Source organism: Emydura macquarii, unplaced genomic scaffold (genome assembly GCF_026122565.2).
Source record: "Emydura macquarii macquarii isolate MOO-44397 ecotype Brisbane River unplaced genomic scaffold, CSIRO-AGI_Emac_v2 contig_383, whole genome shotgun sequence".
Taxonomy (NCBI): Eukaryota; Metazoa; Chordata; order Testudines; family Chelidae; genus Emydura; species Emydura macquarii.
The window spans coordinates 14,619,343-14,636,617 of record NW_027130520.1 but is presented as its reverse complement, the minus strand read 5'-3'; the positions used below and the strand labels follow the sequence as shown (position 1 = coordinate 14,636,617).

Below are 17,275 nucleotides of genomic sequence, written 5' to 3'. Positions count from 1 at the left end.
GTGAGAGCAGCCATGCTGTGAAACAATGTGCAAACAACACAGTGATTTAATTAGCAGCACAGAGAGATTGGATTAACAGCTGGTGAGTTGTGTTTAACTTCAGCTGCTGCCATATATGCATCCCCACTGCATTACTAGCTCAAGTGTAGTAGCATTTGAGCTTCATCCCTCGTGACCCTCCCACCTCCCCGGGGGGCGCACTGGTCGGAGTTTAAAGCATTACTTAATTAAGATGGACATTTTTGCATGTGGATGGGAATTGGGATTGAGACTACACTCAAGCTAATGCTGCAATGAAGCCAAGCCATTAGAACCTGAGTACCTTAGTTACTAAATACTTTGTGATCACATTTGGTTTGTGAACTAGCCTTCATCAGTGGTTAGTGTCATGTTTATTAGTGCTGCACAAAGAACTTGATTGGCATGACTCCATTGGCATCAGGGACGTTTGGTTCTCCCTGACACCTGTAGTTTCTTGTATTTGTATTTGTTTTTTGTTCTTCCCCTATTCCATCCTTTCTCCTTCAGAATGGAAAAGCAGCTTGGTGGGTTTGCGAAGTGCTCAGAGTACAGTTGCAGTAAGTTCATCATGAAGAGGCATGACTGTAATATCCTGATCTGTGGAGCATATCATGACTGCTTTGTCTTTGAAATTTGCTCATGAATGTCACTGTAAGCTGGATAGAGTGCCTGAAAATTCTCCTCGGTTTTGATATTTATTCCCTTATCTTGGATGCAAAATGTCCTCAAAGGCCTTGAAAGTATCTTTGCCTTCGGCTATCCAATGTAGAGAGTACCACTTTAGCATTGATACTCTACCAGCGCCATCCACGTAAGGATAGATCCCTAAGCTGCATTTCAACTGCCCCAAAGCATCCAATGAGACATGACACATCAGTATTAACACATCACATCCAATAATTGCTATCTTTGGTTTTGTCCCACTGTCCTCACTGGCCCGTTTGTGTGATTACGGAGGGACTCAATATTTGACCAGAGGAAGCAACAGGAATTATTGATCATCCATCATTTAAGTTGTTTTGATAGTTTTGATCAGAATACAGAACACGTGGTTTCTAAGGGTGTAGAATTTGAGAAGTCTGATGTCTCTGAGTTTCTGTCCATTGTCTGAGCTGCTCAGAAACAGACTAACAGAAAGGCATACAAAAATGATTTCTTATATGTTGTGAAAGCCCATGCAGATCCTGTTACTGTGTATTAACTGCTTGACTACCTTTGTCATCTGTTAGAATCTGATTTACAGATATCTTCCTTCCAAGTTAATTCAACAGCTATTTCAGATTTACATGAGTAATATGAAGGTGCTACAAGTTTCAAGTTTTATTTTTTAAATATACTTATTAAGAAGATACAGCTTTATTTTTATAGCAATATCTTTAGTGTTTAGTCAACATGCATGGGAATCTATCACAACTGTATCTTTGGAGAAGAGAAAATTACATAACTGTAATTGTTGTTCACTGAAGATATGTGATGTGACAGACCACCACTCTCTCAGACACCTCCTTTCAGTGTTAAATATTTGTAACTGCAGCTTTTGACATTACATTCTATATATGACAAATAATTCCACCTCATTCTCTCTTTATCTCTCTAATTTTTATATGGCACCATATCTATAGTATCCAGACATCTCCGATAGATGCAAAATATTTCTTTCTTTCTTCTCTTCCCCCTTCAGTAGGGAGGGACTGGACTTTTTCTTTTACAGGGTTATTGTGGAAAATTAAGTTAATTGATATTATGGTTTTATTGCATATTTCTTTGATAGTTTTTGTGGTTTTCCTGTTCTGTTCCAGGAGTGAATTCCAGACTTGTGGGCCTGTCTCAGAGATAGTTCTGACTCATATACACAAGCTTCATAATTTCACTAGTTATAACAGAGAGGGCATGATTAGGATGAGGTGGTCCTGCAGGTAAACTTGAAAATGAGGCCCAATGTCTTAAATTCAACCTACAGATGAGCACTGGGTTGATGTCATTTTTTACTGAAATGCCAGTAAATTGTACCTTCTTTCTGTTCAATTCCCATCAGAAACAGATTTCAGGATATTTGTATTGTATAAGTTTTGCCCTTTATAATCAGTTTTATCCTCTTCTCTCATTTGTTCGTTGATATTACACTGTACTTTCTGAGACATCACAGTTCATCATTCTGGAGGCAATTATGCCACAAACACTGGAATACAGCATCCCAAAATAAATATGTTTGAATGCATACTATGTTTATGTAATCCCCTCTTCCCTTCCGGGGTACTCAGGAGTAGGCAACCCTCACCTGTATGCCAGGGTGCCCGTCAAAGGTAAAGGAGGTCCTGCATATCACAGTGGTGATGTTGGATATGTGGGAATCCTCTATCCACCTCTCTGCTGCAGTCCTTTTACTTATAAGGAAAATTAACCTTGCTGGGCCTGGTACAAACACACTTGCAGGTCTTGGGAGCCTTCAGAAATAAACCTGGGCTAATCTATGCAATGGGTCTAACACAAAAGTACCAGCTATAAAATCGATATTAACATTATACTCTTAAATTACAGTTAACATACCTTTATATAACCACTTAGAAAAAACATGATATAACAGATTGAGGTTAATTAAAACACCACAATCCCTTTAAATCAGGAGGGGACTCTTAAATAAATCAATTAATAAATGCAGTTTACAGTAGTAAATGAAACTTAACCATCATACATTTACACCAGCATCAGTTACCCCATCCTTGAGCGTGTACTCCTCTGAATTTCAAAGCTCTAAACAATTGCTTGTGTGGGCATGCTTGAAGACCTTGAAGCTGGAGACAGCGCTCTGTTACTACAGTAAAATGGTCCAACAAAGGACAGAGGAAGTCAAACTGTGGATCAATCCATGCTCCACAACCGCTCTGAAAATGGGAGTTTTTATAATCAGAGGTCAGTGCCCTTGGATCCTGGTTTGACAATAAGACCACTTTTTCTACAGAAACCACTTAAAGTCTCTTCACTACCCCCTTTCCCTTGAAAGCACTTTCCTAAACAAACAAACAAACAAACAAACACAGAGCTGTGGTTACTCACATTGCTTTCACTGCATCCCACGCTCAGTTGTTTCTGGCCATAGCAACAGTCTTTGCCTTTTTCCAGAGGGGTAGCTGTGTTAGTCTGTTTTCAGCAAACCAATGAGAGTTCTTTGCCTTGGCTCTGATGAACCCCAATAATAAGCCTTCTTGGTTCCCTACTTGGTCAAACACCAGCAGTTTCTCATCAGCACCTATCTAGCAGTAGCTTAGCAGTAGCTCCTGGCTTGGACAAAGCTCCAGAAAGCAATCTCCATCATCCCCTGACTAAGGGACCATTAACACAGTCTCAGCTCCCAAGTCAGAAGAGGGGACCACAGCACTAGGCTAGTTTCCTGCTTGAGCAGAGCTTAGACAAGACTCTCAGCAACTCAGCAGCTACTCTTTTTTTTAACTTTCTTTTTTAAGCCTCCACAAAATGGAGCCCATTGCATACTATCTCTGAATTCAAACTGAGGCAAGGAAGTCTGTATCTTCCTCAAGGTATCATGGGAGTTGTAGGTTCCAAGGCTAGATCGCAGCACCTGGGACCTTCCCGAACGGAACACCCCCAATTAAGTTCAGAGACCCCTCTATTAGGAAGTGCCTACACTAAATGTAACTGTACAGTTGTTTTTGTATCCAACAGTTATTATATTACCGATTTCCATATCGGAAGCATCAACATTGAAGAAAAGGTATAAGTTCTGATAAAATGTTTAGAAAAAGAATGAGGTTTCAACAGGTCTCTTTATCATGTGAAAGGACATTAACACACTAATTAAAAGTTTAAATAATGAAAAAGTCATTCCATGTTTCTTTATTCTGATGCAGATGTACCTTGAACATTATATAATATGAGTATTTTATTTCTTTCCTCTTGCTAATAAATGAGCATGCGAAATTTGTAATTCTCCTAATCTAGTCAGGTATCTTTTACTTGATCATCTAGTTATAGTAATGCTCTTAAGCCAATCTCCCTCATACAAACACAAAACTATACATGTATTGTTTCTTTTGTCATTTTCTGATATAATATACTGTTATTTATTGAATGGAATTAAATTGCAAATATTTTCTTTTTTGCATTTACTTTTCTTCCTGTTGGATATAGTGCTGCTAGTATTTAAAAATGCTGAGCTGCTATTTACTTGGAGTATGTTACCTTCTTGTCGACTCTTTGGCATTAGACAGATGATTATTTATATTCAGAAGGAAGGGAGAAACAACAGAAAGACAATATGCATATGTTAAGATGGCTTTGAATAATTTAAAATGAAAAGTTATGAATACATTAGATAAATATGAAGAATCTTTTCATACCAAGTCCCACAATGAGCAAAATTAATACATTTTAACAAAGAAAATTTTTATAACATGAAAAATGGTAATCTGAAATGCTGATCATTTGTATACATTTGATGTAGTCATAAACTACTTAGTAACTGATTTTTTCAGTTATGAGTTTTCAATCAATATAATTTAAAAAGCAAACAAACACTCATGTTGGCCTAATTGCTCGTGGGACACTATGCATGAGATTTCAGTTCAGGCCTCCAACTTGGCTCCATCATCCCTGGATAGGATTGACAGTCTACCCACAGAAAAAGGTGTTTTTTCTGTAGAGATAATTCTACATGTAGGAAGGAGTTGATGGACATTATAGAGTATTGTGTTCAGTCCACCTAATTTGAAGGGAAGATAAATGAGACACAGAATAAACAATGAATGGAGGAATTTAAAAGGAAGAAATTATGAGGCTCCTATGAACTTTGAGGGGACATAAAAGAACTTCAGGAATAATCTATTTAACATATCCATGTGTACTCAAAATTGCCTTTGTGTTTGCTTTCTTTTTATAGCAAAACTACGTGAATCCTGCTTTGATCCTGGGAATGTAATGAATGGCACAAGACTTGGATTGGATTATAAACTGGGATCAACAGTCACATATTACTGTGATGCAGGTTATGTTCTTCAAGGCTATTCTACACTTACCTGTATTATGGGAGATGATGGAAGACCTGGATGGAACAGAGCTCTTCCCAGCTGTCATGGTAAGACCTGTATTTCCTGCAATTATTTCATGACTTGCAAGTGAAAAACACAAATGTGAAATATAAAAGTATATTATTATTATACAGTGATTTTTATATTTTTATTTATTTTCCTCTTTAGAATATGTACATTTTTCTACATTGTATCATAAGCAATACTGTAAGAAATAGTAAATATAATATCCATTGACAAAAGTTTAGAGATGTAGGGATTTTATTGATTCACTTAGTGGTATTAGATGAATACAGTATCAAATAAATACTACCAAGGATTGTCAATGGTACTATGCAGGGTGGTAAGAGTTGTGCTATTGAAAATGTAAGTCTTCGGCAAATGTTTGGTAAAATAGAATACTATGTATACCCAATGATGTTTGCTTAAATAGAACATCTAATTATATTCTTAATTTTAATACTTAAAAATATTTGTTGCTCTTAGGATACTTAATGCATTGTTGCTAAACTTTTTGTTTATGGTCAGAATATTATATAGCATTATTTAACCTATTTTATGTTAAGTTTCTAGAAAACTTTATCTAAAAAAATTGAAAATACAATACGGGCAGTACTCCTTTGACTGTCATGTGCATATATGTTTGCAGGGTTAGGCCTTAAATAGGAGGCCCATATTACTAGTATAGTGCTAACTGTCCACAACAATTGATGGACACTTCGAGGCAAGCCAGCATAGCTTTATCATGTCTGTCACCATTGGACCCAAAACTTGTTTTTCCTTCTGGTGTTACTTAAACTTTAATTTAATAAATTATGTATATAAAAATGCTAAATTATGAAATTGAGATTGTGGAAAATATAGTTTATATGACATAAATTAAAATGAAATATCCATGATATAAGCTCCCAATGCTGTTAGATTTGTAGTGTGTCATTTTGAATTGTTTTGCTGACATTGTGTTAAATTCAGAACTGATGTAAGGAGCTATGAATACACTGGATTTCAACCCCTTCGCACTAAATCTGAACTTTGCCTAATGACATGTTACCTGAGTTTTGCATATTTTGTAGGAACAAAGGTGCTAAATTGTTATTGGCACCCCAAATGCATATATACCAAATAATATCATATGTTCCCAGTGTTGTCTATTTTTATATCTGTGTGTCATCTTATGAACAAGTGGAACGTTGGGGGGTAGAGTGAGGGGAGAAGAAGAAGATGATGAAATGATATCAAAACAGAAAAGAAGTGATTGCTGACTAAAGAAAGGAGAGATATGAAGTGTAAGGATTTAGGGAAATTATCCATGATTTTCAGGATTACTCATGATAATGTTACAGTATTAAAACACCAGTCTTCACTTTTGCAGCATTGAGATGTTAATGCTATGAAATACTGGCCCTAATAAACTCTGTGGGAAAAATATATTCCATCTTGGGAGACGTAGAGCAGTGTAGAGCAAACAGAAGTTTCTTTCAAGCAAACCCTTTCTTCATTTATAAATAAGACTTGGGATTGTTTTATTTCATGTTTTTAAGTTTAAGAAAGAGAAAGAAAGGAAAAAGATTTTATTTTACATGGATAGATTGGATGGTGCTATAATTGTGGCCATTGGTGCACTATACTCTGGCTAATGGTCTATAACAGCTTCAAAATCTTCCTCATTTCCAGGGGGAGAGTTCACTCAGCATGTCTGTGATGAAGAGAGAGATATTTTTGCTTGGAAAGAAAAAGCTGCAATTTTATTAAAGACAACCTCATAATAGAATGGGCAGTAGACAGTCCTTGCTCATTCTAACCAAACCTAGAGATCTTAAGGTCCTTCAAGCATGAAACTTAGGTTCCATATTACCTTGACTTCCCTGCATAGATTCTGGTCACTATGTTAAGCTCTAATGCTATATGATAAGCTCCTTAGGGGGCTGCTTACCCTCACAATAGTCAATTGTGTCTAAACTCTGGCCCATTGAAGTATGCAGATTTGGCTAGTATATTGGTTTCCTCCCAACTGATAAAGCCTTATCTTATGCATACTACCTTGCTTGTGGTGCAGTATGATCTATTTTACCAACAGACGATTAAGGATTTCTACCTTTAAGTAATTTTATATAACAAAATGAGCAAATGCATGTATTTATTTATTTATGGGGAGTCTGGGAGGAGAAGAGGAGGACAGCACAAGTGGAAGCTTTAAGTTGTCACCAGGGCTGAGCAGAGGAGAATCAGGGAGTTGTGACTGGGTCCCTGTCAGTCCCCATTCTTTGCTTGGCTGAAGTGGAGAACTGGGCTTCCTCAGTTCTGCCAGCTTGATACTCAAAGTTGCATTTGCAAAGCTGACGTTGTTTCAGTACAGATAGATACACAATACATCTGATCACATTTTTTTTTTTAAATAATCTCTAATTATTTCCTTTTCATTGAAACCTTGTATTCAGGTGCTTATAGATTTTTTTTCCTTCTTTTTTTTTTAATGTTTTGCTCAGTGGTTCTGTGCATTAGCTATGACTTGTCTTTGGCTAAAATCCAACTTATTTCCAATGCCCTTGAAACATCTCTAATAAGTGTGGGATATGAACCAAGTCTACAATCTCATTCTATTATGAATGCGTGCAAAGATTATCCACACTAATACACTAAGCCATTTGGCATTTGATGATGGCTGCTAAGAACAGGATATGATTTAAGGATGAAGATGAAACATTCATAAAATGAAGGCTGATTAAATAATGATTTTTGTCAACTCTGCTAAATACAATTTCATCAGTATTATATAATATTGTAACTTTTGCATGGCTAATATCAGTTGTTTAAAAATTAGTTTGTTGTACTCAGCACAGTGGAAAATCTTATTTCCTACTGAGAAGAATACGTCATCATCACTGTCACATGTGAGCACAAAGATTGTCATATTCAATTGGATGAAGTCTATAATTTATGTCTTTGAAATCCTTGACTCCAGACATCAAATGTCTTCAACCCATGGGAGAAGCTAGCAATTTAAAATGCGTTCACACACTGGTTATTTCATGGCTAATCACTTCTTGGGTGAGCTCCTAACCTTCTGTGTACTGTTTTTTTGTTTTGTTTCTCCCTCCCGCCCTCCTCCCCGCCCTTTCTGTATTATGAGGGATATACATATCATATATACCTCATAGAGATTTTGTGAGGTTTATCTATGAAACGCTTTTGGATGGAAGGCTTTATAGAAATACTCAATTATATTTTGCATGGCCTACACTATACCCATAATAACATAAAGTATTACTACTCTCAATATGCTCATAAGGATAGTTTGTAAAAATACCTAGTGAAAAATGAAAATCAACAAACCCTGTTGTGTCAAAATATATCTTGCACCCCGGAATTTGTGTGCCATGGTATACTATGAAGCAGCAGGAACACTCTTAATAAATGATTGCAATAGAGTTTCTATTTTGTCAAATTTTATCCCACTGCTAAAATCGCAATAAAAAAATAAAATGATCCTCAAAACTGGTAGATTATGATAGGGATTCAGGTGGAATATCTTAAAAAAAATAAATAAATAAATAAATAAATAAAAAATCGAAGTGAATCAGAGAGGGGAGGGGAGTTTCTGAATTATAATACCCTAAAATAGAAGATTTAATAGTTGACTGACATCTCCACAGGGGAAAGTTAGGATGAGGAAAAAACAAAAGCAACTTTTACAACCTTGAAGACAAAATAATTTATTAAAATGTAAAGAATTAATGACCTGGGTCTTGGCAGGTATATGTCATATGCCACATTTTGTATATACATATGTGCACATCCACACACAGTACAGATCAGTGATGTCACTCATCCAAGGTCTCAGAGGGAATCACAGCACCAATACTAGAAATCAGGTCTCGTAACTCCTAGTCTCATGGGCCTCACACGCCTGTACACAATTATATAGCATAAGGGTATAGAGACCGCAACCATAAGTCAGGAGATTTGCTTATTTGTTTTTTGGTTTTTGCTCTGACATTGACCCCGGAGTGATCTTGGGTAGATTCCTATCCTTGTGTGTACCTGTTTTTCACTGTCCGTAGTACAGGGAGAATACGTACCATATCTATCTTGTACTGGGATCATGAGGGTTACGTGTGAAACACTTTTGGGTGGAAACCTATACAGAAGTGCTAAATAATAGTATTATTTATTGTATTATATCATAAAACTTTAAATGTGCATGTAAAGAGTTGATAACTTTCTCAGCAATATTGAATTACTCCCTATTTAATTAGAAGCGCTAAATGTGGAACTTTTACTGTGTTTTTACATAGTGCTACTGTGGTACTTACCCACTACCTTTCTTTGAAATAATGACCATATGTATGCAACATATTATTTATATCACTAGATCATTCAAGATATAGCATTTTGTGCCACATTCTGTAAAAGTTCTTGGAAAAAATATTATAATTTTGACCCATATTGCCAATTAAAATACAGAGGATCATTAAGACTGGAGAAATGTCTCTGCTGCAGGCAAATATAAGACAGTAAGAAACAGGCATTATGTTAAAATAACTCTTAGCTCAATTTTTACTTGAGGCTGGTAGTTACAGATCAGACTGAGTTTCTAGGTAAACTAATTATAATCCTCAATAATGCTCAGCTATATTATAATAAACTCCAGATGGAATTTGACACATAGTTTCACCCTTGACAAATGTTGCTTAAGAAAGGAAGAGAATAGAATCGTCATTGAATTTTATATTATCTACAAATTAATGTTTTTGTCAGAGCAATATATAGAAGCTTGTACTTTCTAATTCCCTTCCATTCTAGAATTCAAGAGAAGTACATATATTATTATCTCAAATCTAAAACATCTGTCTTTTTATTATTATTTATTTATACATAAACAATTTAGGGACAGAGTTTCAAAGTCACAAATAGCTGTCAGATACTTAACAATTACTGACTTTCATTTGTCCTTCTGAAATTCATCCCTTTTATAAAAACTTTATTATATTCATACACACACACACATACACACACACACAAACACAAGAATATGATAAGCCATTACATGCCTGTTTTGTAATTGAGAGAATGGACCTAATTCTAATCTCATTTATACCTGTGTAACTGAGATCAGAGTCAGGCATTATTATACATGGTGCAGGTAGAAATGCCTGTAGTTAAAGCTGCCCGACACTTTTCATTCAGACTTTGTTTTTAGTTCCTTATAACTTTGCCACAATGTAACTATTCAGACTGAAATTTTACATACGTTGTGTTTGCCAAAGGTAAAATTTTTTTTTTAAAGTTTCATCTAAACCAGTTCAGTTGTTTCCAAGAACAAAGTTAGGGAAAAATAAACATGCTCAGTAAAGACTTGTCAGAATTTGGCAGTTAAATTATCTGAGTATTCTGTACCCTGATCATACTTCATCCCTGCAGAGCTCCTATGTGATGACTGGATCATGCATGCACTGTTCCTACGGAGTGACTAAGCTTGTGCCAATCCAGGGATGCAGGTGCTGAACAGGACTTTCCCTACAATTATTCCTCCTGAGACCTAAGGCCTGTTGTGACACCACACACAGGAACTGAGGGCAGCGAGACTGTCTCTCCTGTGTCCCTCCTGTATTCTCAATGTTCCAACTGCTAGTGCCCAAGCAGCATGGAGGAGGAGGAAACTGCCACACTGGAGGACAGAACGGAAAGCAAGTTGCAGGAGCCAAAGCACAGCAGTAAGCAGCAGTGAATAGGAACCAGTGTGGGTGGATAGAAACAGCGGGGGGGTAATAGTCACAGGGATGGGATTTGAATATCAGCAGAAGGGGAGCAGGATTTGTGGGGTAGGTGTTGGATAAGAGCAGAGTTGGGGTTGGGGTCAGGGCCCGGGATGGGTGCATAGGTGCAGAGATAGGCTGGGGACCCAGGGACAGAAGATTCTATAACTGCTAGAAAATACTCCCCTCCAGATCCTGGAATTGAACCCAGGAGTTCTAAATTTCTACCTTCCTCTGCTGTCAGCAAGAGCTGTGAAACAATGGGCAAAGTGTGTGTCAAATCCCCCTGTGGTAGCTGGTCCACAATAAGGATGACCACAGTCTAATCCTACCAGTTACTTCATTAGCTCAAGTAGTAGAGGTCTCTGCTGTGGTTCTAAAGGTCAGAACTTTCATGATGGCCTAAATTGAGTATCAGTATGACTCCACATGATGGAATTTCTGGGGGGAGGTTCCAGTGTTTCTTCAAAAATGAGAAAACAATTAAAAATGTACGGTTTATAAAGTCAAGCATTCAAAAGTTAGGAAATGCTAGAATTACAGTTGCCTGTGTAGGCTTAATTTATCTCCCTTTTATATATGCATTAGGATACAGTCTTTATTTATGTTATTGCACACTATTTTCCCCACAGAATCTCTGCATCATTCAAAGCACAGAACAGACTGTGCTCTGAGAGTGAATGAGGCTGTTGTTTGTAAGACCACTAGCTTATTTCTTATAGAAGTTGTAAGGTGTAGTGAATAAAGCACGGGATTGCAGAAGACAGTGGATGGCTTCATGGTTAAGGAAGTTGAATGCCACTCTGAAGAATGGGATTCTGCCCGTGTCACTGAGTTCCTGTGTGAATCTGGTCAATCTTTTCAACCAAAATTATCATAGTTTTCTACTAATTGTGCATTCCTCATTTTCTGGCTGTCAGAAATTCAGAAGAGCTGAGCACTCAGAACAAGTGAATTCAGTTGGACCTATGTATTGAACATATGAAATGTTATTAAAAGTATAGAATAATAGAAACGTAGGACTTGAAGGGATATGGACAGGTCATCTACTCCATCGCCCTGCACTGAGGCAGGATCACATGTACCTAGTCCATCCCTGACAGCTGTTTCAGGTTCTCAAAATGTCAAGTATCTGAAAAGTCGGTTTCAAGAGGCCAGATTTTTAAAGATATTTAGTCACCTAAAGATTCAGATAGGGACCTAGTGCTATTTTAATTTCAATGGGAGTTAGGTGCTTAGTGACTTTTGAAAATTCCACTAGGTGCCTATCTAAATCTTTAGGTGACTAAATACCTTTACAAACATGACCCTGGACTTCTCAGGTGGGGCACCCGAAAGTAGCCGACACCTTCACTGAATGAAGCAGAAGTCCTGTGGAAAAAAACAATATGTGTTCATGTAATTGAAGCCTGCATCTTAATGCATAAATACAAGACGGGCAAATTCTGGTATTTGCTAACTTTTGAGGGCTTGACTTTGCAACATTAACATTATTTTAATGTATTTGTTTCATTGTTAGAATCATAGGATCAGTGAAGTTTATAGTTGGAAGGGACCTCAGAATGTCATCTAGTCCAACCCCCTACTCAAAGCAGGACTAACCTCAGCTAAATCATCCCTGCCAGGGCTTTGTCAAGCCACTGCTTAAAAACCTCTAAAGATGGAGATTCCATCACCTCCCTAGGTAACCCATTCCAGTGCTTCACCATTCTCCTAGTGAAAAAGTTTTTCCTAATATCCAACCTAGATGTCCTGAACTTCAACTTGAAACCATGCTCCTTGTTCTGTCATCTACTACCACTGAGAACAGCCTAGCCCCATCCTCCCTGGAACCCCCTTTCAGGTAGTTAAAGGCCGCTATCAAATCCCCCCTCGTTCTTCTCTTTTGCAGATTAAACAAGCCTAGTTCCCTCAGTCTCTCCTCATAAGTCTTGTGCTCCAGCCCCCTAATAATTTTTGTTGCCCTCCGCTGTACTCTCTCCAACTTGTCCACATCCTTTTTGTAGTGGGGGGCCCAAAACTGGACACAATACTCCAAATGCGGTCTCACCAATGCCAAATAGAGGGGAATAATCACTTGCCTCGATCTGCTAGCAATGCTCGTACTAATGCAGCCCAATATGCTATTAGCCTTCTTGGCAACCAGGGCACACTGGTGAATCGTATCCAGCTTCTTATCCACTGTAACCCCCAGGTCCTTTTCTGCAGAACTGCTGCCTAGCCCATCGGTCCCCAGTCTGTTGTTGTGTATGTGTGAATGTCTGTCTGTCTGTGTATGTTTGATTGATTGGTTGAATCACAGGGTTAAAAGCTCTCTCCATATTTGATGATTTCCTGAAAAATCAGTTCCTGGAAAAAAAAAGTGATTATGTGAGAATCTCAACACTTATTTAATAATAAAATAATAATCATAATCATAAATATTTATTAAAAATCAACCCTGTATGCTGGCAGAAAAAACATTGAAAATGTGATTAGAGTGTACCCTAAAGATTGGAGGGCAGGAAAGAAGTCAAATAAAAAGGAGAGAACTCAAATAATAATTTTTAAAACCTCTTGATTTTAAAGTAAAAAAAAGTTATGATTTTGGGGTCCTGATTCATAATTTCAATAATGCTTTATAATATTTTACTGAAAAGGAGATGCTGTAGGAAATTATTGTAAAGTCCCATTAAGGAAAATGCGATTATAATATAATGGCAAATAAAATATATGAAATAAAAAATACTGATTTGTGACAGCTACGATTTTTATATCAGCTGAGTATCTAAATTTCTAAGATATATAAAGGATCCATTTGATACAACATATTATAAAATAGTACATAGTTTATTTTCTGTTGACATTAATTCTGTCACGATTTTTCTGAAAGCATAATTTAATAAAGAAAATGTAAGAAGAAGAAATAGCTCAGGCTATGTATTAATTTTGATTTTAGTAGCTGTTTTCCCCCCTATCCCCTAGTATAAAAGTGAATCTGAAAATTCAACTTGCATATCAAAGATATAAAGTTCAAGCTGTCTGTCTAGACAGAGAAAGCTGACAAAAGCTGGTAGTTTGACAAAAAATGTCACTAATAAGAAAGAAAAATGTATTATGTAGCCGTTGTCATATTGTGGCTAATGCACAGCTGCTGTAGCGTAGAGTTTAGCTATTGTACTACTTTTAGTTAATTTGGGGATAAAGCACTTACAAAACATGAAATAAATTATGTAATTGATTTAGATATGGACTATTTCATGTTCGGACTGGATTTGTTCATTTGTTTGCCAGCAGCAAATGAAAGGGAATTTCTGTGTAGCATCGTCATTCACATTTTTCAGTGTGCATGTAGACAGAAACAGTCCTTACCACCAGTGTACATGAGGTCTTCCACAGACAGGTATACTCACTCCTCAAACTAGCAGCACTTTGAGTACTGTTTTAACATTACAGTTCCGGGTGTTTCCTGCAGCTTTCGTAGAACAGATGTATTGGTTGCAGAGTAGTGTGCTCCTAGAATGTGAAAAATACTCTGTGAATTCATTGTAGCTTTCCAGATTCTGATGACATTCTAGCCAAAAGATGGGAAGACATAGGAGTATAGATCAGGTTAAGCAGTAGCAGTCAGTAATCATCAGAGCAGGGCTGCTAATTAATATTCTGTTCTCAGCCTAGTAAGATAAACTCAAGACAGTAATTCTCTACCTCTATGCAGAAATCATTCAGCCATTGTCAGTGGGCATCCAGTACTAGTTGGGAATAATGAATAGATCCAATTTATTACACACTTTCAAATCATTAGCAATATTACATAGCATCGTTCTCTCTGGTTTCTTGTTTAGGGCTCATGTGTGGAAAAAAAAATCCCAGACATAAAATGGAGCTAAGGTTGAGTGTACAAATAAGTAGTGTAAAGTTAAAGGGCATTATGAAGATGATGTAATTATCTCCCAAACCATAGATTTAATATGTTTGTATTTCTTTTAATCTAAAGGAAAGGATGTCAAAAGCTGGTTTAAAATGGTGACAGTTTTCACTAGTGATTAACATGACAATAAGGCACCAAGATGATAATAAATAACTACTGAATGTTTAGTTATTACATAAAAACATATTATTTCCTTGATCGCTATGCAAATCTCCTGCTGGCATCCATGCAGTTTTCTGAAATTATATCCTGGATTACCGACCATAACAGAATATGGAATTTGGCCATCTCCTCCAAATACACTTGATGCCCCACTGTCAAAGTGTGGAAATGGACAGTTAAGAAACCCAAATAACCTAAATCTGCCCTGTAGTAACACCATGAAGGGAAAACCAGTATAAAAAAGTCTGTTTTTAAAATCAGTTTACTCTAATCTAGTCCCACAAACAGTAAAATGCCTTAATTGTAAACATATAATTATGCATCATTGCAGAGGAGTGCTGAGGTTGATGGTGCTAAATTTAACTGCATTTATTTTAACTAAACATGTTTCAATTTCTTTAAACTGCAACTATACATTTGTATTTCCTCATTCTGTAATCCCTAGTTTTGAGATAATCCCAATATTGTGTTTTTATATTTAACTTATCTGAATCCTTACTCCATGATATCATAATTTTCTCTGGGAATTTAAATATTATTTTTAATTTAATAGATAGTATCGTCCGTCATATGTCCATCTTGTTATGTAATTTAATGTATCTAAAAATCCTACCAGAGGCTATTTTTTTTTAAGATAAGTGAAATTTCACACAAATTATTCATATTTTTTTAGATCTATGTGGGGAAAAACATTTCCCATTATGATATTACAAGATGATACTTTGGCCTAAAGATGGTAGGAGAAAAAAGTTGGGGAGAGAGAGAAAGAAGAAGTATAAGGAGCTGAGAGACACAAGGAGGAAATGATTAGAGGCAGGGAGAGTTTGAAAATAATTTTGTTTGCTTAGGTTAGCGAGAAGGTAAGTAAGAAGGGACTTAATAGTTGTATACACAATGATAAATGACAGAAAAGTTGAGTGTTTTTTTTTTAATCTAATAAAAGAAGCATTTAAGTTTGTTACTTGTTTCTTTAATGGTAGTCACATAAAACAAAACAGTTGCGTACACTTTGAAGAGTGCATGTTTCTCCATCACTATGCAGATGAACACACAAGATTACACTAAATTTATGTTTAAAGACTGCACATCTTCTTCCTTAATATTACAGTCCATTATCCCCCAGTGCCTGTAATATGTATTCAATTGTCTAATTTAATAAAGTTTATTTTATATTAAAAAAGAGAAAGAAAAATCAAAGTTAAGAGAAGCAGGTTTTTGTTGGTAACCTTCTGGAACTGTTTGAAAGCTGACATCCATAGTGCCTGAGAATGTGCAACTCTAAAATAAACATAGAGCTATCAGACTTAAATAGGGTCTGCATCTGGATGTATATCCACACATACAGTATGTCTTGCAAATGATACAAAACTATATGATTGCTATTACCGAAACCAGCATCAGAAGAAAGCATCTGTTGTTTTGAGTCTTAAAGAAGCTTTTGAGCAAGATGACCTCTTCAGAGTCTCTTCACTGTTCACTTATAGTAGTTACTTGAAAGAGTAGAGACCGTATATGAAATAGAACTGATATACCACCATCTAAAAGTCAATGATTTGCTATTATTTGTGTTAGCTACGGTACATTAACGTTAGCTATGGTACAATTAATGTTAGCTACGGTACATTAACAGCCTATCTAAAGGAAAAGAAAATGAACAACCACTATAGTTGAATGTCCTTCTAGCTCCCTCAAACGTTATGGGCTTTATGGAGTGTGGGCTGCAGACCTTAAGTCTCCCCACTTGGTTTAGTGGAATTTGATTAACAGTTTACACTGGAGGAACAACGTGGTAAAACTATATGGTCTATATTATGCAGGAGTTCAATAGTAAATGATCGTAATGGTCCCTGCTGGCCTTAAAATGTATTAATCTGTAGTTACATTGGTCTCCTCCTCTGAATATGTGGGGGGAAAATAGACTCTGGGGTGGGTATCAAAAAAATCCAAGAATGATGTGCTATTCCTTTCATCCTCCTTAACATCCCACTCACTTTGGTTTTTGCAATCATAATCTATACAATACAATGAGACAGGCCAGAAACAGAAAAACAGAAGTTTGGTAAAGTAAGAGTTTGGATCTGACTCCTCATCCAAAGTTTGCAACTCAGGCTAATTTCTAAATAGTAAATATTATTGTGTGTTCTTTCTTCATCCTCTTTTTAGGTTTCTTTATGGGAGTCAACACATATGCTGTAGTTCAATCAGTATATGTATATGAGAAGATCACTTCAATTGTCCTTGTTTACTGTAACTTTTGTATTTTTATTACTTTAAAAATTCTTCTGATCTTTCTATGCTCTGGCTATGAGTATATCCTCATCTCAGGGGTGTAGTTTAGAGTGAATTATTTCTTTTCGGTGAGTAAAGCAGTGGGTAGCAAATAG

The 17,275-nt window shown here is 36.4% G+C and overlaps 1 protein-coding gene across 3 annotated transcripts in view; it reads left to right on the top strand.

Moving 5' to 3' along the window:
- The window catches only part of CSMD3 (CUB and Sushi multiple domains 3), a 1,042,296-nt gene that overhangs the window by 770,575 nt on the left and 254,446 nt on the right, over positions 1 to 17,275 (top strand). For all 3 annotated transcript variants that reach the window (XM_067537409.1, XM_067537408.1, XM_067537407.1), the window contains one exon: positions 4,916 to 5,110. In XM_067537409.1, the coding sequence (XP_067393510.1) occupies positions 4,916 to 5,110 (195 nt within the window). The remainder of the gene's footprint in view (positions 1 to 4,915; positions 5,111 to 17,275) is intronic.